Genomic DNA, 24,499 nt, shown 5'->3' on the forward strand with positions numbered 1-24,499 from the left:
GTTGAGCAACCATGCAGCCAGTATGCCACGAATATCCTGTAAATGTCATATAAAGTAGAAAATAAAAAAATCCCAAACTTCAAGTATCCATCAATGACCTGCATTTTAGGACAAAGCAAAGAACTGCCGTATAAGAAATAATTTTAAAGTTCAAACAACAAATGACAAACAGGAAGAGATGTGTTTGACCTTCTTCAATGATAAAATGCTGTGAACAGGAAAGGCTTTTGCAATATAATGCCTTCATGTCAATACTTTGTGGATTCTCTGAATGAAAAATTTCCTTGGGTTGTTTCACTGGTATTCCTAGTCACAGCTAAATGTAAGAGATTATTAAGAATTAACCTGGTAAACAGAACAGCTGTGGATGAATTGGAAATGTGTCAATATCACACAAACACCATCATTTATAATAAAGTCCTATTAATATTAAAAGTCCTATAAATATAAATATTAAAATGAGAATATAATTGCTTAATATAAAAAGTTAGCAGATGATTCTTTGCATATTTTGAACATGTATACACCTGACAGTCAAAACCCAAGACTTTGTAGGAATTTCCCTTCCCCCAGTCTAGGAATGGCACCTTTGAAATCCAGAAATGAGTTGCTTTGATGCTATGTTTGGAGCAGTATCCACATTTAAAGTTGCAGAAAGAGATTTTGCCTCTCCCCAGATCTCCTGCACAGTTTAAGGCTTCTGTGTGTGCATGGTATGGTCATCATCATACAGCTCTGTATTCCTCTGAACCTGTCTGGTTTACCACCAGGGGTATTTATTTGGCCTGGAGAAATCTGTTTTTCCTGGCTCCAGATTATAAAAGAGTTTTGGAGGAGTACTTCTGATTGTGATTTAGATATGCAAGTATATGTGAGATAACACAAAGGTAGTAACTAATAATCACTTTCTTTCTAAATGCAGGGTAATCTGGATCTATGAAACAAGTTTTTCAAACAAGAATGACAACAGTTACATACCTCTCAGTGTGTGTTTATTGCCAGCTTAGCTCATTCTGATGACATACCTTTTCAGAACACCAAAAAATAGTGCTGACAGACAACTCTCAAATGCAGTAAATATGAAGTCATACAGTTGTCTAGCATAAACACACCTGTCAAGTATTATTAAAATAAGTTACTAGATTACTGAAAATTTGCAAAATTATAAAATAAATGCTAATGGAAAGTATTACTAAAGATAATCTAATATTTATTAACAGTGACTGCAATCTAATTTAGTTTTCCTCAACCTTTAGAATATTGGGACATGCAACTTCCCTATCTGCAGACTCCTAAGAAGCTAACTGTTCACTTAGCTGATTTAGCAACCTTGTATCACATGAAATAGCAGTGGCACAGCCTTTGGAATCCTTCTCTCACAATATTGAAAAAAGTTGGGGAACAATTTACCTAAGACCTAGATCTCTAAAAATGGATACATATGGTATTTTACACTGAGCAGTCCAGGTCCTCAAAGCCCACATTTGTGCCTTCTCAGCAGCTAGTCAGATACCACTACAGTTATGGTCCCTGCCTTCATCCATATCTTATCTTAACAATAAAAATATTGATAGATCACTCGAGGAACTGCAAGCTTAGAAAACAAAAGCTGAATGTAACTTAGGCCAGAGGTCATATTTTTAGTATGCAAGTATAGCTATCACAAAATGACAGGAATTGTTCAGAGAGTAAAGAACTGAAAATACTTTTGTAAACATATCCTAGAGTCACAATGTTCTTTATTCTTGTGAGAGTGGTCTTATTGCTAGATTTACCATTTTAAAGTTTCATTAAACAGGTCTATAAAACAAAAACTTAAAAGACTTTTCAACTGCACAGTGTAAAAAAAGCTCCTGTGAAACTCAGTACATCAGGAGTGTCACTACTGACTTGACATTAGTAAGTACATGTCACCTGGAGTTGGGTTACATTACGATCACTAATACTGTATATGACCGTCTGTTTGTGGGGGGGTGGGAGTGGGGATGTGCACTAAGAGACAGGCTATCCAATGTGCGAGATGAGACTTGATGACACCTTCCCATCTTTTCCTGCCAGAAGGTCTTCCATGCTCTGCTGTTTGGTAGTGGGGCGTAGGGGACACGCTCCAGCTGCTACTGTACAAACAGAATGCTGAAGGCCATCACGACACAGCACACAGCCACGTAGGGGCTCTTCCGTTCACCTGAGAGGGGGAAAAAAACCAAACCAAACAAAAATTCAGGCGTGACTAAACAGACCTAGCTTGCTCCTAGCCCAACACGGTAATTATCCCTTTGCACGTGCAAATTAATATTCAACATTTCTAGCTGGAGAAATGCTATTACAACTATAGCTGTGTATTGAGGAAGAACACACATGGGAGTGGGAAAATTAAGACGTAGGATAGCGTATATTGCTACATAAAGACAGAGCTGGAGCTGTTTGCTTTAAGCAAAGTTCAATGCAAGGACTTCTACCTTACTATAAACCATCTTTTCTGAGATGCAGTTTCCAGGAAAACATTAAAAAAAAAAAAAAAAAAAAAGAATATATTGCTGCCATCTCTTAGTGCCAAAGAGAGTCAGGACGCAGGCATTGGAAAGCCGAACAAGACACCAAATCTTTTACTGGCTCTGTTCCCAGTTCTGGCTAAGGGCTATCGCTGCTCAAAAGCTGTTCTGTGTCAGCTGCAAAGAGGTGTACCTCGATGCTGTCTGGCCATGACAGCTGCTATATGCAGCGTGCATCTTCTATGCATGGTATCATGTAGGAGCCAGCTAACCGGTTGGGGAGCTCACAGAGGCCCAGACATGGCCAGATGCCTGTCTTGTTTCTTTGCTAGAGAGACATAACATTGTTAGCATGCGGAGAGGGTCTGGTCCACAGATTTTCAGGTTAGTGATAAAAATAGTCTTTTACTCTTCTACTTAAGCATTATTCTTCATGAATCCACCGACTTCTCTCTGGAGAGCAGAGATACCCCTACACTGGATGGTACTTCCAGCCTACAAAACTGTCAGGAAGTGTTAACACAGCATTGACTCTTTAAAGTGAGAATATTCCTGTTTTTACACATTCGGAAGCATTAAGACAGTGGAGCTGTTTGCTTTAAATAAAGTTCAATTTCCTTTTGCTGTGCGAGGTCTTTTGTTTTACTATAAACCATCCTTTCTGAAATGCGGTTTTCAGAGAAACATTAAAAAAACCTGCCAAGGTTCTCAAGTCTAGCATTAAGGTGTAATTGTCAGGAAAAAAAAAAAAAGTCTCTTTTACCAGCAGGACCTTCAAACACAGGAGGAACAAACTTTCCATGGCAAAAGAAAAATAAAATACTTGTAGTGACACCTCCCATAAGCAGGAGTGCCTGCCACAGTGACATTACAAGATGTTGTCATGATCTGGCATATATTTAATTAAACTTCAAATAACTGAATGAATTAATGTCTGCAGTTTCACATCTGTTTAAAATAAATTTTTGAGGAAGTCCACCTCCTACAGTTTAAAGTATTACAATTTTCATATGGGTTATACTTCTCTGCTCTTAATTTTCTTAAAAGAGAAGTCACCATGTGGCAGGATTAAACATCATTTTGCACAGCTTTGTAAATATGTAACCACTTGCTGATTATTAAAATCTTATGCACACGTGAAAAGGTTGTTTAAACATACTGGGCAAATTAAACGTAAAGGAAGCCAGCAGGCATTTTCATTTTTAAAAGCCTACACTTTCTACATGCCTTTGTGATTAATACAAACAGAATGATAGGAATCATCTTGAAAGCCCATTTCCCATATTGAGGATATGGTAGTTATGTAAGGAAACGTACAGAAGGAATGTTAAGATGCTACCTTCTCATCTGTCAGTCTAAAAGAAAGTCAGATTGGACAACTCTAGATGTAACTTGAAAAGAAATTGGTGCTTTACATGACAAAGAGAAAAGGAAGCAGTTCAGTAGGGAGCACAAGAGTGCATGCATTACCTTGGATGCAGCAAATGCAAACATGTTAATGTTACTACATGATGGGCAAGCAGGACTATATTCCACATGAACTGCAGTTCTTAACTTTATCAAGTTGACAGGGACCTCATAAAACCTCTTGTGCATTCTTTTAAATAGTTTTTAAACTGCTGTGCATAGCTAATAGAAAAAATATGCTTGCACTTCAATTAACTAAAAAGACGATGGTAAGGCAAGGTGTTCTTTTCAACCTTGAACAAACCTTAATGCAGCTGTATTTTTATATTTGTTTTTGCTGGTATAGCTCAAAATTAATTTCTGACAGCTGCCACCTTGCCAGTATCCTTCAATTACTAAACTTCCATATCCTTCAATATTAAAACTGCTTCTGCTATGTCTATTATCTAAATAGGACAATATCTGTAATCATTTTAACAACAGGTCTTCACAAAAACCTGTTTTTTGCATCAGTGCTTTCTGACATACTGGAAAATGTATGTCATGTCCCTTTCAAAGCCTGAGAATGCAGAAAAGGGAACCATATATTCTTCCTTTAGGTTCAGTGACAAGTAGGAAGATCTAGAATTACAAGTTCAATGTTCTGCATTAACAATGCAATTTCAAGAACACCGTTCTGACGATGGATTTGTAATTTTTTAAAAATCTTGGATATACCTTAATGCTAAGACTGAACTTCTCTTGCACATTCCCATTTCTTTCTCAAAATAAATTCAGACTAAGGATTAAAATAAATATAAATATCAATGTTATAGGAAAATGTCTAAAATCAGATAGAGCTGTTCAGCTTGCACAGAGATGCCACTTGACAGCGACAGCTTTGCATAATTCCTAAGTGCACAGAAGCTAGCAAAAGAAAGGAGAGAAAAAAGACATCTGTGATTAAACAGAACCTTACTGCATTATGAATTCCATGTTGTTTTATTACTATAAGGTAAATATTTGTTTTTTGTCAGTAGTCCATCAGAATTTCAAAGACAGCAGTTTGTAAGGAATCATGATTTCTTTGTATGTTAATAAGTATGCCCTTGGTTATTTCATGTAGTAAAAAGTGCAAAAGATTTTTGCAAATATAACAACACATATATGAATTGACATTAGAAAATGCAGACTTCCATGATGCTAAGAAAGATAGTTATGCCCCACCCCCCCAGCCCTTCATCATGTTTCATGGAGGTAAAACCTGCATTTTTTAAGATGATTTATGAGTATGGGTTTCATTGCTACACAGAAACATCATCCCAATAAATAATGCATTCTCTAGAAAAAGCACTGGTCTTAAAGATTTCAAAGAAAAAAAATTACCAATCCTGGCGCATTTCCAGAATATTCCCAATAGTCTGTAAAGACAAAATAAATTTATTAGGCTCTTGGCTTAATAAAATAATTTACAGCAACTGATTTTCTTTCTTCTATGCTAAACCAACCCAAATTAACAGTAGTTTGTCAACTTGACAGTCTTCTTAACATCAGAAAACACCAGATACCTGCACAGAGGGGTACAGGCTATGAACTGAACAAGTGGCAAAGTTCTTTATAAGTCTAGCAAGGTTTTTACATGCAAGAAAAGCAAAGATGCATTTACTCAGTCTGTATTCCAAATCGAAAGATTTCATCAGAATTCTACATTCTAAATTACCCCAGAGACAAAATTACGTAAAGAAGATAAACAGAACTAGAAAAGTACTGCAGTAGGAAACACCAACAGGCCTCCATCTCATTGTACATGGAAAACTTTTTACGTTAAGATTTTGAAGCAAGTTTTCCTGCAGGTATAAGAGATGATGAACCTGAGTACTTTAATGCTTTGTAGTCTCTCTTTTGTACTTCCCTTATAGTAGATAAAAACCCCTCTTCTAGCAGAGCATACTCAGAGTTGTAATCTGATACAGAATACTTGTGTTGAAATAAAAACCAAAACAATTCTTCAGGTTTGTTTTTACTCTTCTACCAAGGTTTACCTTGCTTATGTCTCATTAATGCTGCTTGACCAGAACGTTAATTCTCACAAGTGAAATAACAACGGAGAAAAGCAGAATTCAACTATTCAGAGCACATTCAAAGGGATGTACAAGCATGTATGCCACAAATGTATAATATACTCTGTGTAACTAAAATAATCTCATACTGACTGCTCAAGAGGAACAACAGCAGGGACTGCTTTAGAATCTGAGGAGGAAGAGGGGAAGAATACTGAAGCATCCTGTACTAGAAGCCAGCTTTCAGACTTTCAAATGTTGGTCAAAACTGTGGTGAAAGCTTATCTACAGGAAGGTTTCCTTCGTAATATGACTGGTTGCAATGCAGTAAAAACATCTGGATTCAACCATATTGTCTATTTATAGATTTATGGACTGAAAAAAGAACTAATTATTCTTCCTCCTTCTCCTGTTTATCAGTAGTAACTTCAGCCTATGTTGTTTGTGGGGTTGTATCTACTACCTGCTGTGATGGCAGTTCTCCAAGTGATTTCCCACAGTGCTCTGAACCCATACCAACAATGGTTTGATTATCTGTCTTCCCCCTTTCTTGGGCTCTGGCAATTGCCTATTTTTTTCCTCCTTGAATGCAGACAGGTAGTTTTGGGCCACTTGCGCCTGCATACTTCAGCAGTCAACAGCCTGCACTTTTTTAAAAAGAATTTCTGTGCTACTTCATATTTTATGGCCTCTTTTATGGTCTTGGTTTACTTCAGCATCTCCCCCTTTCCACTCAGCAGCCTCACCTTTATTTCTGAAACAAATGTCCAGTGTCGGGAAGGTGAGAACCAAATGGCAGCAACTGGCTGAGGTTTTCAAAGTCAAAGTGAAATGCTTTTTGACTTATGTACCTCTTGCTGACCGATTTATTGTGAAGAGCATTCCAGCATTTTAATTTTTTAGGAAACAGGCTTTTTCATTTGTGCTTTAGATCTTTTTACCTCAAGCCAAAAGTACTTCTGTATAGTCAAAGCTCATTTCTTCTGCTTTTATATAGCTCCACAAGCAGAAGTAATAATCCCTGCATGTAGACCATCACACTTTTCCAGGCTAAGAGGTCATACAGTAAAGTAACCTGAAGACATCTATGCACTTTTTGAAATTGCATGCAGGTAAAAAGGCATTCATGTGTAAATCTTATAGAGCAAAATACACGGCCCCATAGTACTGTGTGGATGGCACTTAAGACTATTGAAACCGTCATTACTCTTTGTAAAATTAAGATTTACAGATTGCATGCTGCAAAACCAACAGAAAAATTCCACAGCCCAGCATCTCATGTTGCCATCTCTCAAAAACTTGCCCAGGAACTCAAAGAAATAAAACATTACTGTCCTTTTCATATGCCTATTTGACGAATCTTACCTGGGAAAAAGAATATTAACTCCACTCCTTCAGGCAGCCTATAAATCTGTTGAATTTGCCTCACAATCTCAGCAAGGCTATTTCTTTGCCTTCTTAGGGTTTTTTTGACCATGTGTAACAATGTAAAGTTATAATTGAAGTATTGTACATTGTTCCGAGACTTAGAAAACCCCCTTCTTAGTGAAAATATGAATTTTCCTTTCTGATTTGGGAGGTACAAAACAGTTAGAATATGGGTTTCATCAGCTACCCTTACTGTAGTTAACAATTTATGAACTTAAAGTCACCACTGACATGAGGACTGACAAGCCTTCTAACACATGACAAGAGCACCTTTTTAAGTGGCTTGTGCTGCTATTGGAACAGCTCAGTACATCTGTTTGTCCACATAGTTTGCTGCTGAGCAAAAGTAAGTTGAAATCTGGACCTTCTAAACAGTTATAATCATGGCCTCTCAATGAACTGGGGATCTCACATTGGAAGAAAAGCCTGTGCAGGCCTTCTGCTCTCCTGAATTTTTCCATTACTGTTCATCTCGGGTCCACAACATGCACCTCTTCAAGTCAAAACCCGTTTGATTATTACAGAAACAATGCTGCCTTGAATGAATCTGCTCCAAAATAATTTCTCCTGAAGCAACAACTCAAAGTAATTGCACTGTTCCTTATTCTCCTCTTCAAGTTCATCTTCATCCTTGTTTTGATGCACGTGAAATGTGTCAGTCTGGCTTGCATACCTGCTCTCTTCTGGCAGCCACAAGTCAACTGTGCATGAGCTGCTGCATATTCCTTGCTTTCAGTGTTTATGTTAAAAGCACTGATCATGAAAGTGGTGTTAGTTATCTGGAGAACAAAAAATCCAAAGAAATGAAACCCAGTAAGACGAGAAAGGGTTAGTGGGGCCTTAGACTTTGGCTGCTAGACTGGGAATGCTGCGAGATGCAGCTGCCATGTGTTTACCCAGACAACCCCATTGCCGCTGCAGGAGGCAGTGTGAAAGATACCCCACTGCAATGCTTATGGCAAGTCAAAGGAAATCTCCACTGCAGATAAGCTAACACATCTTTCTGGTTAGCAGGGAGGAGAGAATTATGTTGTGGTACGCATTCTCCTCTAGTTAGCATGAAACAGTAAATCTCCACTTGCTTTCCCAACACTAAACGCTATTGCTCAGGACAAAGCACATGGAAACACTCAAGACACGTCAGGGAAAATGAAGGTTTAAAATTCTGTTTGGCTTGGTAGGAAAAGACGATTTTGGCAGAAGTCAACAGAATGAAATACAGTGTTATGAGGATGGGTGACATCACTTTGCAACACTGTCTCTCAACCAACAGAAACATGTTTCTTTACTTACTATCAACAGATTTAAATCTTCACCAAAGTTACCACTCACTTAGAAATACAGTGAATAACTATCAACATTTCTCCTCTCTGTCACTTTAATATTTTATTGCTACTTTTTTATGCTATTAATTTGGAGCAGGAATAATGAGGTAAGATCATCTCTGTGGTAAAATGGAATATCACTAGAATTTATTTTATCCAGTCTGTCTAGACATTTCCATTTGAGCATGGAATATGTTAGTGGAGAGGGACAGGGGTTTAACAGCATATGAGCTCCATGTAAACATCTACCATTCAGGAAACAAATTTCATTGCTTCCAGGCCAACATTTTATTCTCCAGTACAAAGTAGTCTACATACGTATATATAAAACAAAAAAAAAATAGTATGTCCAACATCTATATAAATACAAACCTACAGATCAAACGCCCAACTCCTCCACTGTGTCAGCACCCTTTGAAAACATTTTATGAAGAGAGTTCTATTGTACTCCAGACAGATTTGCCTCAAGAATAAACAGAGTAGCTCCAGATTAAAGGAAATACTCCTTGCCAAGAACAGCACTAAAATTTTAATCAGTAAAATAAATATTCTTACTTCTTGCTGTGTATACCTCATTGACTATTGTGTTATCTTCCACTAGCAGACACGCAAATTCCCCTCACCCTCCCCAGTCCCTCATGAAGTCATCCTTTCTTTCCATCTTTACTTTTATCAGAAGAAATCTCTCATGTCAGTGGCAACCTCATGGCCTCATATGAAAGGACACAAGCATTTTCAAGTTCAAACTCCAGATCAAAAAAAAGCTAGTGTACTCTGGGTATCTTACATTGCTAAAAGAAAACTTGTGTGATAAAATAGCAATTCCAGATGTTAATTACAACAAAGGTTTTCAGAGGACAAACACTCAAGGTTCTTGGTGACAAGAGTCTACTTAAAACATGACACTTTTCCTGATGCAGAAGTGACAGAAGGTACTTAGGGAAAAACCATTTTCTTTAACAGCAAATGACCTAATGGAAAAAATGGACAAGACAAACACCCAGTGCCCAAAAGCCTGTCTGTTTTTTCCAGCTAGAACATTACTAGCTAGAATTACCTCCTACTTCTATAAATATTATCTCCTTTGTATTAACCTCAGGTGACAGTATTACTGAAATACTACAGATAGTCTCAGTGGTTTCTAGGTCAAAATTGTCCAATCATTACTTTAAAACCACAGCATTTAAATAACAGTTCTGCATACTGCTGATTGCACCTAACATCCAGTCACACTCTTTATAGCACAAAGAAAACTGGTAAGCCAAAAGGTGAATGGGTATTAACAGTGTGAGGCATAGATCTGGCTCTGTGGCTGTCCCCATCTCCCACGCCCCCAAAAACTGTACTGGCAAGCAGGGTAGAGAAGAACTGTTTTGCAGCAGTATTGGCCCTGCAACATTAAGCGCATTCCAGGAAAATACTGAACACAAAGGAGAAAAAAGTTGGTCACCTAGGAACATGTGCTTTAGGAATGAAAGTGAGAGATGAAGTGAGAATGACCAAAGGACAAAAAAAAAAGGTTAGGTTTTGTAGAAGGTTTCAAAAACTCACCTACAAATTTCTTCATCTTAGAGAATACAAAACGATGACTTAAAGAGATCATACATCACAATAGTGTTGCTTATTTAAAAAAATATTTTCAATTTTTTTTAGTTACAGATTATTGCTAAAGCTGTGTTTCAAACTTGTACCTCCAAAATGCCTATCTTGAAATCAGAAAAAAAGCCAGCTTCTACTGTAATGTTTTCTTACCCACCCTAAGAATCAAAAAGAAATCATTACAGTAATAGCCGCATGTAGGAAAATGTTTTCTTTCTGTCACTCATTTCTGTATCTTTAATAAGCATCCAACAAGAAAGTTGCAAATCCAGAAAATAACTAATAAAGCTATATTAGCTGACTTTGTTAGTTAATAAATTCTTACTATAAAATTGCAACTAAGTGCTTGCAAATACCTTACTGCATTCTATTGTAAGGTACAAAATGAAGATTTTTATCTTTGAAGAGAAAATTTTTTCAAAATAGGATTTGTATTATCACACACCATTAGAAGTTACTAAAACATTGCAGTTAAAACCAAACAGCTTGTATATCTTTAAAATGATCAGACTACATACCCGGTTTTATTTTTGTCCAGTAAGCTGGGAGCCAAGGATCTGATATAGGCACACGTACATATGAGTAGCAAGATTACAGTCAGTAGACTCTGAAAATTGAAGATGGCAGACTACGGAAGAAAATTAGAAAAGAAAAATTATATCTTTGCAGTACAAAACTTCCCTCACTGCATAAGCTGGAGAAAACAGGTGATCCCCTAGACAATAGCCATTAAAAACAAAAAAGAAACCTACAATGCCAGTGAGCCAGAAACTCTTTTAACAGCCTGTTGCACACAATAGTGGAAGAATGGAGTTTTTCCTTCTCAATCCATCCAAAGAAGGGTAAAGAAACAGCAGGCAAAACGGTAACCTTACAGTTTTGCTCCCAGGCACCTGTTCCAAAGCCAGTTTGTGGAAAGCCATTAGCAGCAGGCTAAGAGTTACAGAAAACAGATGTTCCCTCCTGGCCAAGAATACGTGTAACTGCGGTTTGCATCAATAGAATATGGTGGTGGTGGTGAAGGTGGAGGTGAAGAGTATTTGACAAGTAAACCAGTGGCAGCCAAGACAGAGAATAACAAGAAATATGTAGGAGGATTGTTAATACACTGCTTTATGAAGACTACACCCAAAATTCAACAGATTTGTAAAATACATACAATTAAGCCTAACTGAACTACAAAAAGGTAACATTTTATTTTCAAATCACCTTTTTAAATTTAAAAAATCTTTAAATACATTTTTAGAAGTCCTAATTGTATGGAAAATGCTGGACAAATGGAAGAATTGCCTTAGCATTGAGTAGTAAAGTTCTATTGTTTGATAGTAAAACTAATCTGCCTACTGGCAGTAAGACGAAACAATTTTTGAGAAACTGCTACAGTCTCTGGCTGTTTGCTAAAGTTTAAAATATCAGTAATAGGCAGTAAGTGCATCACAACCTTCCTATTTTAACTAAAGTCTGAGTCTTGTGTGGCCAACATGTTCTTTATTCATTAATTTATAAGCAACTATCATTGCTTATGTGAAGCAATCTTTTTCCAGAAGTATAAACGTTATTGGGGGAGAGAAGGTACTCTCCATAACCAAGTACAAAATCTGGAAGAAAGACAGCTGATGCTGATTTCCAGCAAGTGCCACATCACCATTCCAATAAATAATGGACTAGCAACATTTTTTTTTTCCAATAGGTTCACTGAATTTTTAGTGGAAATATTTGCCTACTAGTCCTTGTGATTTCTAGCTTCTAATAATTAGTCCCAAATCTGAGACTTATTCTTCTTACAATGTGAAAATAATCCAGCTGCCTGAAACTGCAGTTTTATTGTTCTGGGTTTTTTCAACTTAAGATGTCTCAACTGACATTTTGGTCAACTTAACAGCACCAGGTAGTATACTAGGCAATAGCTTACTTCCAACAGCCTTATTTTCTCTTTGCTCAGCTACCCTCATTTGCAAATCCTATTTAGTCTGAACTCCAAAAAAAAGGCAAAGCAGACACAATAAATTCACTCTTCGTTCTGGAGTTCTGACAAATTTGTGTCTAAATATTCGTATTTTTTCATACTGCTCAACCCAGAAGGCTGAGTAGTAGTATTTAATTAAGTGTAAGTATTTAGCACTTATGAAAGGTATTCCATCTCAGTTTCCTTCTTCAGGCAGAACTTGGTGGGACTTAAGAGCACATCAGAGCTCCCATTTCCATAGCCTGAGGCACATCTCTGTTGATATATGTGCACTTTCTCTCTATGTCACAAAATTCTCATGTTTTGAAGCTCCAATAATCAAATTTCTCTAAATAGTTGAGGAGAATTACAAAAGAAAATCACAATATTTCAGTTCAGTATTGACTAACAGCAAATTAAGAGAGAAAAATGAGAAGCTTTAGTAGAAGCAAAGTCACTGGAACATTCACGACCCTTCTGATACTGAGATCTAAAAACTAGTAACAAAAAAACCAACATAACCTTAGGTTACATACAAGTCTTCATGAATCATATGAAGCAATACCTGAACATGCATACAACTGCCAGCCTGAATACATGCATTAGAGAGGACTAGATACACAAACTAACTTAAATGTCTAAGTTAATGGCGTTCAACAGGCCACCCGTGGGTGCAGAGTTACCCATTAAGAAGGAACAGCATGGAGAGGCTCAAGGAGCAACTAAACAACTCTGCCTCTGCAGCCTGTATGAGAGAATTCAGCATCCTTCAGGGCATGGCCTCAAAGGCAGCATTAGCTACTGGAGTGGGTGTGCTACTCTCTCCTTTACTTCTGCGTGAAGCAGGAGATCTTTTGCATCAGCCATCCTTCTGCTGGAGCAAAATTCCCAAGCCAGTTCCCTCATTCTTCACGCCCTTTCTGTTACAATAGCCTGAGAGACAAAAAAGGGACAGGGTGAAAATGTGATTATTAAGATGCAGAGGGAAGGCATGCAGTAGAGAAAGGTAAAGAGTGAATGGCAACTACACGCAGCAGCTGACATGCAGGAGGTTTCTGCGATGAGTGAGAACACGGAGAAGGGACATTACATGAGTGGAGCAGTGATCTGACACCCAAATCCAGCCTTCAGCTCCTCAAGGTGAGGCTACCTGATTTCCTCCTGAGCCACAGTATTTGCTAAATCATGTTCTCAGTATTTTAGCTTAGCTAGCTGAGTCATCATTTCTGTTCTACTGTGTCATAAATAACGGACAGATTATTCACAAAGGTCAAAACACTGCCAATCATTATCAGCAGACTCTTGCCTTTGTACTCGGCACAAGCTTTGGCCGACTCCAGAAACCAGGAAACTCACAATTCCCCTGCAGAGACAACTCTTACGACCTACAAGAGGCAGTGTCTCCTGGCTCCCGCAGGTCTAGGAACGCGACGGGGCCGGATCCAGGAGTGGTTGCCTCTCAGCAAAGCCAGATACTCCCTATCAACTGATTAATTTGATCAGTCCTCCGGGAGAGACAGCTGCTCTCGACATCTCACAGCACAGTGCCTGCCAGAGCTTGGTTCCCATGAATTCCTGCAAGCTTTCTCTTGCAGCTGCTTCCCAAGGAGGCTGGCGGTATCGGGTACTTCAACGTACAAAAATGGCAGAAGGGCACACTTGCTTCCTCTTAAGCAGGGACTGTAAATGTATACTCATGAAATGTGTTATTAGTCAATCAATAGGGGCAGCATATAATTGTTCTTTGTTGGGCTCTTCATGTGTTTCTCCAGATTTACAGCATAGGGCATTGCTGTAATTACAGACGCCATTCCACTGAAATGTTCTCTGCATTACACATTTATCTATACAGTCACTTTATACGGACAGACATGCATATTTTAAAATTTGTTCACAATTTTAAACTGGAAATGAAAATTTATTTCTGAACTAGATGGCTTCACATTTCACATCTGAAGTCATTCTTACGGCCCAGATGAATTTACAGAAAAGGGCGATTTACACCCAGCTGCTTGAACTGATGTAATTAAAAGCTGCTGTAAGAGTCACACATTACTTGGAATCCTTTTTAAAAATACTGCATTCACATACCAAGCTATTTGGAAAATGTTGTAATATAGGTGGGCTGCAGTTCATTTGGTTAAACTGGGTTCCTCTGATCCAGAAGTAATTAACTGGAATTTTTAAAACACGTTGACTGGCTTAATGTAGATCCTGTGAGCCTCATTCCCACTACAAAGAAATTTCAGCACATGGAGAAATTGATGCTATCTTTTAGACTGTGTCCACACGCTGGTGAAATGACAACTAACTTGGACTGCAAATGCAGAAAACAATCAGCACTGGTATTTTATTCTTGTTTTAGACAGTGCAAGCTGTCGCTTTAATCATATACGCTGAAATTTTCTACATCTGCATTTGGCACATTTCTGAGATGGTGGAAACACCTTATTAGTTACATTCTGTGTTACTTAAGTAATTACACTTCCCCTTACCCCCTCCCCCTGTCTCCAGGTAGTTGTGGAGCACTATCACATCACCTGCAGCACTAATGAGGTATTGTATTCAGCACAACTTGCAAGAGCAAGTTTTTTCATAAGTCTTTAGAAATTAAGACCATGGATTTTACCTTTGAAAGCTACATGCCCAAAGGCTCTTTTAAATCCTTCCCAAAATTAGAACTTAAAAAAATGCCTCAGTATTATTTCCCTGATCATATCGTATCTCAGTAAAAATAGTTCCATATAATACACTATAGAAATAAAGAATGAATACTCTTGAAAATTTTCTTGTGTTCAGATTAGCAGTGGTGGCATGCATTAGAAATACTAATGGTAGTTAGAATACAAACATTACAGCTAGAGATATTTGAATGTATTCCTATCCGAGTCTGCATCTGAACAGTGTAGCTGTCAGCACAGAGGATACTGGGGCAAAACAGGGAGTTATAAGGAAAAGAATGGTCTCCAGTTGCCTCTGGAAGACTCCATCAGTGAGTCCGCTACATCACAGGAGCAGGGCACGGTGCAACAATTCCTTTTTCTGGGGTGAGAAGAGAGGGAGGGAGGAGCCTGTGGATGGAGTAAAAAGAAATCTATGGCACAGTACATGGTAATAGAAGTTTAATATACTAAAGTATAAACTAAAGTTTAATATGCTTTAGTAACTGTTGTTTTAGAGTGAAAAACTTTCTATGTGACTGAGAAAGGGAATCCTGATGGGCCATAACATTTGCACAGCCCCTGCCACCCTGATTATAGACAAAAGTTGTCAGTTCTGCACTTTGGTCAGCATTAAATTTACTACATTTGGGGAGAATAAAAAAAAAAAGAGGAAGCAGCTCAGAGTTCTGGTCATCAACAACTCTTGCACTTTATAGGAGTATTTAATTCCATGTGCTGAAAGGAAGGGCACACTCAAGATGACTGCCTAAATTTTTACTGATCACTGGTAAATGTGTATTCAGCCTCAGCAGACATAGCCATAATAGATGCACTGACCCTAAACTTTTTTCTACAGTGAAAATAACAGGCGTAACCAAGACTTTGTACTGTGTCTACCTCTGTACTTTTTATTTGCTCCACCACTCCCACATTCTCTGATTCAGATACTGTTTTATTCCATGTCTTTGCAGACAGCACCACAGAATTATGGACCACTTAATGATGCAATCCCCGGGTAGCACTATAATAAATTACATCCTAAGTTTTGATACAACAATGTGCCATGGAGGACCTGCTGAATTTCCCCTTGCCTCATATACTTCCATTTAAAACAAACCGCCTGATACCACAGTTCTAGGGGGAAAAAAACTTGCAGGAGGAGAACATAAACCCCATACTGTTGTCCCCCTGGGTTGGTAGAAAGCGTGAAACAAAAGCTCTTCCAGTTGATCTGAACAGACTTATCACTGAAACCAAAGCTTAATCTTCCCTAGACTTTCAGTATTTACAAAATGATTACTCTACCTCTGATTGCAGTGTGCCCATGATTTCATCTGTGTGTGTTATAAAAACAGAGGCCACTGTAGCACCAGCAAGTTGTTAAACTTTGCCCCATAGTTACTGTTACAATAATCAATTTATGTGGGCAAACACAGATAAATTATTAGAATATTCTAAAGAAATGACAACTGCGTTTGTGTAACGTGCTGCAGACTATACAGTCTTTCTATAACAGTCTTACTTTCTTTTTTCCTCCTCAATATTTTAAAATTTATGGATGATTATGTTCTCTGGAACCAAAGAAACAAATGCTAAATGATACCTGATCGTTTACCTGACTTTCTCATATTAGAATGTGAACAAGAGCTTACACTGCAGTTAAACTGTGGTTAAGCAAGAGCTGATAAAAAGGTAAAAGCCTACATTAAAATAGTAATGTAGGCTTCAAATCCCATCATAGAAAAGTGAAATCAATCTATTAAACTTTAATGAAGAGGTCTTAAAAAGCTGGAAATGTGTATTATCTAAAGGTTTCCATTAGGTACTGCAATTCTTATTTTCCCAGTCTAAATCTAATTTTTAGGAGTATAATACTGAAAAAAATAATATGAAATAAAACATGTAGGACTACTCCCAACCTGAAGGTCAAAGCAATTGCTAAAAGTTAATTAAAACATACACATAATTACATTATTTTCCAACTTATTCTGAAATAATTTGTTTTCCCACTGCTGCCAAATGTAATCTGATAAAAATGAATGGAAAATAAGCATTTGTAAAAGAGGCATGCTAATTAGAACTTTCAGAAAAATACAAAACCTGCAAATCGGTTAAGTTCAAAGTGATTATTGGCAAAACTACACTGAAGAACTAAGCAAGAGTGTTTAGACAAAACTGGTTTGTGCTTAGTAAGTATCCAAATACTGTCCAGTTAGCAGTTATTGGTTGCTCCAACAAGATTAGGGTTTTTCACTCTGAGTTTACTGCACATTCACCCCAGTATTTGGTTTCCAAGAAATTTAAGTACAATATTTAATGCTCATTCACATTTCTGTCTAAAATATTGAAAATTCTGTCTAAAATACATATTTTTGCATTCATAAAATTCAGGCTTAGGCTCAATAAGAGTAATAGGGAATCTTTCCCCTAGACATTTTTTGAAGAAGTCATCTAATTTAAATGGCAAGTACAGCACATAGGAACTAACATGTATGCTTTTTAGTTAACTGAAGATTAATACATCTGTTTAAAACATAACCAATCTCTTTAAACAATCAGACAATGAATTAACAGATGGAAACAGTTGTCCTCTCCTACAAAAGCTCTTTTGACTTCAACACATTTAGGCTTTTTACTGCAATTCCAATCCACAGACCAACACTGAAATGACACCTCAAGGTGACGATATTGAAATTCCATGCTCACTTGAATTCCTTCTTCTTGCCCCAATACCTAGACAATAGTTTCAAAATTGAACTCTTGGTGTAAGCAGCTAACAGACACAGCATTTCACCAAAAAATTTTAGAATTAAAAAAAAAGTGAAAGCTGCAATATTAAGCTTTTTTATCAGGGTTACTGTAAAACATAGATGTATATGTCCATACATTTACTCAACAAACATAGACTTACGTTAGATGTGGCAGTAAAAGCTTAACATACCTTTTCCTCCATGTCTCTGTTGCAGATTATGTAGTTTGCAATTGTACACAGATTTTTTTGTCTGCTTTCTTTCCCCATTAGGTAACAGGAATAATTTCTATAATCCTCTTTTTAGGATGCTGAAGCTAAGTATGTTCTCCAGAGTAACAGGGAACCTAACGGTAGTTACTGGAACTATGAACGGAGCAGGTGATATTCAGCCATTGCCACAGAGCTCTCTAAAAGGACATGTATCTTGATTTGTAGCTCTTTTGCCTCTCCTGCCCTAAAAATCTGTACATTAGGTATTTCTAGAGTATAGTCAAACAGAAGGAGAAAAATTATCTGTGTAAAGAAAGAGACAACTTCTCTCCTAATGAGTAAGTTCCTGCTTCTCTTCCTGTTCATCGAAAAACTATGCCTAACTTGCACCATTCCTATGGTTTTGGTAACTGAGCAGCATAGGTTCTGTCAAATTAGCTAACTCTCCCTTCTGAAGTTGCACATCACACTGCTTAGTTTGTTTACCTCAAGTTTACAAGAGAATCTTAAGAAACAGTAAAAACTGTGTGTGTGAATGGAAGAGGTAAGATTCATTCTAACATGCCAGCACATTTTGCACGAGATGACAACCTTACTCTAATAAAAGCAGTATGCAAAAAGCCTGAGTTTGTAACAGAAGGTGCTGCAGGAATTTGAACATGGGACATGGAAGAAAGCAAAGTTCTTAAAAAGGAAGAAACTGAAATATTTTTGCTTTGTTGTATTGAATACTTTGACGGCTAGAATTCTATCTGTCAGTGTTTGATAAATTTAAGAAAATAATGTTATGGTGAAAGTTCTACTTCAAACCAAACTCACAAGCAAGAATCAAAACTAACTAGAGACTGGCTCCACAGCACAACAGGAAAAAGACACATGCCTTCTATTTCTCTGAATGTCTTTTATCCCCACAGAAAGCCTGTGAAATTCAAAGCTGAACTGCATTCCTGAACATCCTTACAAAAAGCCTAAGAAGTTGCTGTATGCAGTAAAGGGACAGTATGCTCTTTCTGTTCTAAAGCCTGCATACCTTTTAATTTACCTAAGAATTAAAAAAAAATTAGTAACATTTTATGTATACTATTTTAATACTTATTTTTGCGTTCATTAGTAGCAGAAACATCTCTTTAAAATATGAAAAATAAATACTTCTTTATCAAGAAAAAACGTACTTAGTCAAGAAATCATGAAAAGCTCTGCTAAGTTTCTGATGTCCTATGGCACTGGACAGGCCTACAGCACCTCTGCAGGTCTCTTGTTTGGCAGATTTCAGATGTGTGGTTTGGATTCTTAGCATCTGTAAGACAGGTAACATTTTCAGCAAGATGCCAGCTGTTTCCAGCAGAAAAATGTATTCAACACTGTAGCTATTACAGTGGATGTGCATGGTGTCTAATGCTGCAGCCAATCAAAAAATTAAATAGTGACATTTACTATTTTATGGTAACTTCCTTTTCTGTTCAACTTAGAGTTTGGATCATGAATGGAAAATCTACAATGTATAATCAGCCCATTATTAATTTCAAATGGCCTGCAGAAAAATGTGATCCCCACTTCTCATGCTATTACTGAATAAAATTAAGATGTTTAACAGCAGACAGAATGCCAAAGATGTTTAGTATGAACTACTCAGCACTCAGCTAAGAAATGGTTTCTCACAACTTGTGTCATTCCTGGACCATTCAGGTATGTGGTAAAATTTGTGAAAGCAGACTCATTGCATCCTACTCTTCCCAAATCAGAACAAGAGATGCATCTTACAATGGCATAAGAAATAGTTTCCCCTGTTCTATAATCACAGAAGCAAAATATTGATGATATATTTTCACATCTTCTTGTAAACTGACACAAAAGTATCTATACTGAGCACTGAGTTACTGAAGTAACTCACAACATGCCTACTCCACAGCAGCATTACTATTTAGAAGTGCAGTTACAGATGGTACGAGATTTACTAAGCACCAATACTAGTGCAGTAAACAACATACTTCACTGTCCCTACCTATCCGCACTGAGTGTCCTATTTCTCCTTTCCTCTCTCCTTTTCAATTCTCTGACAAGCTTGTTATTCTGACAGGAGGAAAGGTACATGGAGAGTAGATCCTTCTCGCCTTCTCCTCAATTAGGAGTGTTTGCTCCTACTGCTAGGGGCATGCCAGAGCTGCCATGGGGGTCAACAAGCATCGAGTGCAGGGTCACAGGTGAGTTGTTACATGATTGGTAGCAAAGGAGGTCCTAGCATCTTCTTGCGTAACAGCTTTGGTATAAGAGTAAAATCCTCAGATTCCCAGCAAAATCAGATTAGCTGGGTACCAAAGGCCTTTTCAGATGCAAAATTTGTTACTGCAGCTGTAACTCCCTGAAATTCTAATTGCTCCTTATTCAAAAAATTCAGTGCCTGATAGCATTATAATACTGACATGCAAAAAGTTGTCCATCATTATTCCAAAATAAATTCACAATACAAAGACATCCTAAGACTGTAAGATGAACTAGGAGTTGTTTTTAATCCTACCTACCTTTAGGCCATGATAAAGACAAAGCTATTAGCAACTTTGAATCAAGATTGATTCTTCCTTTTAACTTTGAATAAGCCAAACAACAAAACTTTGTACTTGAAGACTCCTAAAAGCTCTTTTGCAGAACAGTGTCTCGGATTCTGCTATGTTTATATCCGAGAGCTTGGTTTGGATCAATATTTACTAATGAATGCTTTTACAATTGGTTATATGAGCAATTCCCCTTCCTTCTATAAATACCGTTCTAAGATAGCAACAAAGATTGTGACAGAAATGTCTGTCCTCATGGAAAGTTCCCAAATCAATTTTTCAGCAGTAATGTGGGGCTCAAGGCCAGTCCTAACCAGAGGGTGAAGGGAAAGAAGCCATCTTTGTGAAGTTTTCTGCAATTATTTATTTTCTTCATCACCAAATTGCAATTACAGACACAAAACATAGTTACTAAGCTCTTTTTTGTACATGTACTCATGTTTGGCTGCAATTGCACATTTTTGCTACAGAGGGAAGTGAAGACAACCCTTCAGCAGGTAAGAGGCTCATCATTAATTTCAATATTACTTTAGGCTTCTTCCCTCTTTCCACCCACCACACCAAATGCATGTGGCAAACTTTTCAACCCCACCAGGAAAAGTTTTGTTGAGTTTTCAGATATAAAATTTCAAAAGTTGACAGGATAAACTGACACCATGATTTGTAAAAGTCAGGAAACAATACATATTCTGCTTCTAAATAAATTAAGCAGCTGTGTCATTGTACTGCATCCTTTTTGTTTCCAGTAACTTTTTAATCCATTGAGCAGCTTCTATCCACTTCCAAAGTTGGTTTAAGTTAAAACAGTAATTTTTTTTTTCTACTCGCAGTGAACAGGAAAAAAATAAACACAAGTTGTGCTTTCACATAAAGGAAAAGACAGGTAGGATCCAGCTTATATATATTCTGTTTGGCAGCAGCTGGCGGTTCACCCAGCACAAGTTTTGACTTGCTTAGTAAGGATGTGGTAAGGAAGCCCGGGAGACAATGGGATAGAAAGTTCCAAGGGATAAAGTCCTTTGGAAATAATGCTTCAAAAATTATGCTATTCACAGAGCTACTGGCTTGCCACAGTTGCAGCTCATTTTCTTTGGAGAAAGAGAACAAATTGGAGGTATAGCTCTACTCTCTTCCATTTGACAATACACAGACAGCAGCTGTTTCCTATCTCACAGTCAAGTGTGAGCTCAAAAGAAAGTGTCATTACCAACAGCTCATGACCGCTAGTCCCAGAAGACAACTTTTTTTTCCAAAAAGCCATGACACCAGAAGTAGCATCATGGAGAATCTGAAGCCCTGGATATGCCATGAGGGTTATTGTTTTCCCTGAGGAAATTCAACCACCACAAGACTGAGGAATCTTATTTTCACCTCCTATGACACAAAATCACGAGAAAAGTCTCATTAAAAGATTCTATCTTACTTCAGGTTCCTTGAAACATGCACAGTAACCTCTAACAAGCAACATGGGACAAGCAGAGAAAAAAATTCTCACAAGATCTCATACGCTTGCCATAATCTTTTTTCTAAACATCAGCGTTACATTTGCAAGTGCTTAATGTAAATGTCTCACTGATCATAAAGGTTCTCTTGCCTTTTTTCTACAATCTCAAATTATTTTAAGTACTACGAAGAACACCATGGTTATGTTGTTCTTCTATAGTATCTACCTTTTCAAGGCACTGATCGGAGGTGAGGTATTCACTTCTCTTTCGTCTTGTCTTTTGTATGTGTGTTTTAGATCTTTTGAGATAATTTATGCCTCTTATCATGAAAACCCTTTGTTCATTGCTTGAAGCCACAGATTAGAACAGGTTCATCTAAAAGATCTGCCAAGGAATGCTCAGGTGAGCAACTTCCAGCAATTTCCTGCTGGTGACAAAATGTGGAGCCTAGGAACTTTTTTTGAACTGAACCATAAGAAAAGTTCAAGATATATTACTCTTTTAATAAATACGTGGGAAGTACAAAAAGATTCAGTGGAAGTTGTACCGTATATATTGCTGGTGATGGATAACCTGTCAAGGTCAGGCTGGATGGGGCTTTGAACAACCAGACCTAGTGGAAGGTGTCCCTGCCCATGGCAGGAGGGCTGGACTAGATGATCTTTAAGGTCCTTTCCAACCCAAACCCTTCCATGATTCTAGAAAAAATTTTGAAAATGCTCATCTTCAAATAATTCTGTGCTAAAGTTGTGTACAAACCTTTGTTTGTACAGGGAAAAGTTTTCTTCTTTTAGCTATTCCTTTGTTTTTCCTTTTAACTTAGAAATCATGTATCTGCACTGCTTGTATAAAGATCAGCTGAGAAGGTTATTTCACAGCACAGCTTTAACTCTAACCCAAACACAAATCTTTCATTTATATTCCCTGTACGTAGAATGAAAAAAAAAAAAAGGCAGAGACCACAGAAAAACATAAATGGCAATGCTAATAAGCCTCTAGGTCAACTCTATATACACTGCTCATGCTTTTCATTAGCAAAACGACCTAGGCCTCTGACACTATTCCTGAAAAACGAGAACGGCAGTGTCAGGATTCAGCTTACTGCTCAAGAAGCAAGACGTCAAACAACATACCGAATAAACCAGAAGGTCAGAAGAGAGAGAAATACTATCCTGACAGACAAGGCACTGCAGGTCAGAGCAAGGACTGCCGCCCCAGGGAAAACCCGGGCTAGGCCAGAACAGAGGGAAAAACCTGTCAGGCTGGGGGCGAGAAAGGGACCAAGGGCCCGCCGACATGCCCGTATGCGTTAGTGCTAGGCCAGCTGCTAAGCAAGGCTTTACGGCAGAACTGGGACGGCTCTGTTCCCGCCGGCTCGCTGCCCCGCGGCGGGGCGAGGGCCTCGGCCTCTGAAGGGGTTCACAGGCCAGGCCCGGCCCGGATAGGATGCGAGGGGCCTCTGGGGTGCCAGCGGGCCCGGGAAGCCTCGCTCGGCGGCAGACGCGGCTGGCACGGAAGCCGGCCGTGCCGGCGGGAGGGGGGGGGGGCGGGGAGGGGGCCGGGGCCGGGGCGACCCCGGAGCGGAGCAGGCACCCCCCGCCCGCCCGCCGCCCCGCGCTTACCATGGCGACCCGCTCCCGGCCACATCACACTTCCGGCGGGAGGGAGCGGGGCGGAAGCGCGCCCACGGGGCGCCCCCTGGGGGGTTGGAACGGGCAGTGCCGCTGCCGGGATTGGCAGCTGGCGACGTGAGCGGCCGCGATTGGTAGGAGCGGCCAGAAGGAGGCGGGACGGAAGGGCGAGCGCGATTCTCACTGGCTGGCGCGCGGCCGGCGGGAGCGCGGCTTTTTCGGGTAGGCGGAAGCGGCAGGGCGGCGGTGCGGAAGGAGGAGGAGGAAGAAGAAGAAGAAGAAGAAGAAGAGGAGGAGGAGGAGGAGGAGGAGGAGGAGGAAGAGGAGGAGGTGGTAGGTCGGTCGGGGCGCCCCGCCCCCTCCCCCGTGACGGGGCGGCCGCCGGCGGGGCCCGGGCGAGCGAGACCGTCAAGTACCAGGGGTGCCCCGACGCCGTGGGGCCGGGGCGAGCGACCCGGTATCAGCCGCAGGCCCCTGGGAGCGGGCGGGGGGGGCGGCGGCTCGGCCCCGCTCCCCCGGTCGCGTTTTTCCCCCGCCTGTTCGCCCACAGAGGTGTTTGGGTTTTTTGGGGGTTTGTTGGTTTTTGTTCTTTTTTTTCCAGCCGGGGACGCGTGGGGTCCTGTGTCCCGGCGCCTCCCGCCCGGCCCCGGCCGCGGTTTGCCTGCGGGGCAGGGAGCGGGCCGGTTGTCCGAGGGGTGTGGGGGAGCCGGGGCTGCCGCTGGGCACGGCCTTGGGGGGGGGTGGGGGGGCCGCGGCCCTGTGTCCGGCCGGCGATCTGCCCCCCCCCGGTCCCTGCGGGCGAATGAGCGCCTTGCTAATGAAACGTTAAGAACATAAAGAACGCCTTAGTGAGGCTGTTTTTTAATAAATTGCTTTTTTATTGTGAAGTCACGGTCCTGTTCTTCCTTAGGGAAAATCCAAACCGGCTTCCCTTCGGGAAGTAGTCGAGGAGAGGGAGCGGAGGGAGCAGAGCCTGGTCTTTCTGCTCCACTCTGGTCTCCTGTCTTTTTGCTC

The 24,499-nt window shown here is 39.5% G+C and overlaps 1 protein-coding gene across 3 annotated transcripts; it reads right to left on the minus strand.

Annotated features, from left to right (window-relative positions):
- Window positions 1-975: 975 nt before the first annotated feature.
- Window positions 976-23,624, minus strand: TMEM167A (transmembrane protein 167A). 3 transcript variants are annotated; one of them, XM_069776937.1, is made up of 4 exons: window positions 23,477-23,624; window positions 10,809-10,918; window positions 5,265-5,299; window positions 976-2,185 (listed from the first exon to the last, which is right to left on the minus strand). In XM_069776937.1, exons 1-4 carry the CDS (start codon window positions 23,477-23,479, stop codon window positions 2,115-2,117), a joined length of 219 nt encoding a protein of 72 aa, XP_069633038.1. In that variant the 5' UTR covers window positions 23,480-23,624; the 3' UTR covers window positions 976-2,114. The 3 variants fall into 3 exon arrangements, with proteins under 3 accessions (XP_069633038.1, XP_069633035.1, XP_069633036.1); XM_069776934.1 differs by lacking the exon at window positions 23,477-23,624 and adding an exon at window positions 17,840-17,988; XM_069776935.1 differs by lacking the exon at window positions 23,477-23,624 and adding an exon at window positions 14,327-14,386.
- Between the last annotated feature and the right edge of the window lie 875 nt (window positions 23,625-24,499).

The sequence above is a fragment of the Haliaeetus albicilla genome, chromosome Z, assembly GCF_947461875.1.
Source record: "Haliaeetus albicilla chromosome Z, bHalAlb1.1, whole genome shotgun sequence".
Lineage (NCBI taxonomy): Eukaryota > Metazoa > Chordata > Aves > Accipitriformes > Accipitridae > Haliaeetus > Haliaeetus albicilla.

What these genes read in the sequence shown, in the direction of transcription:
- TMEM167A (XM_069776934.1), bottom strand. Translation starts at nt 17,917, where the DNA reads ATGGGGAAAGAAAGCAGACAAAAAAATCTGTGTACAATTGCAAACTAC. An exon ending in ACAGAGACATGGAGGAAAAG is followed by an intron (nt 10,919 to 17,839) that starts GTATGTTAAGCT and finishes TTTCTTCCGTAG; the next exon opens with TCTGCCATCTTCAATTTTCA. An exon ending in CTGGACAAAAATAAAACCGG is followed by an intron (nt 5,300 to 10,808) that starts GTATGTAGTCTG and finishes TTGTCTTTACAG; the next exon opens with ACTATTGGGAATATTCTGGA.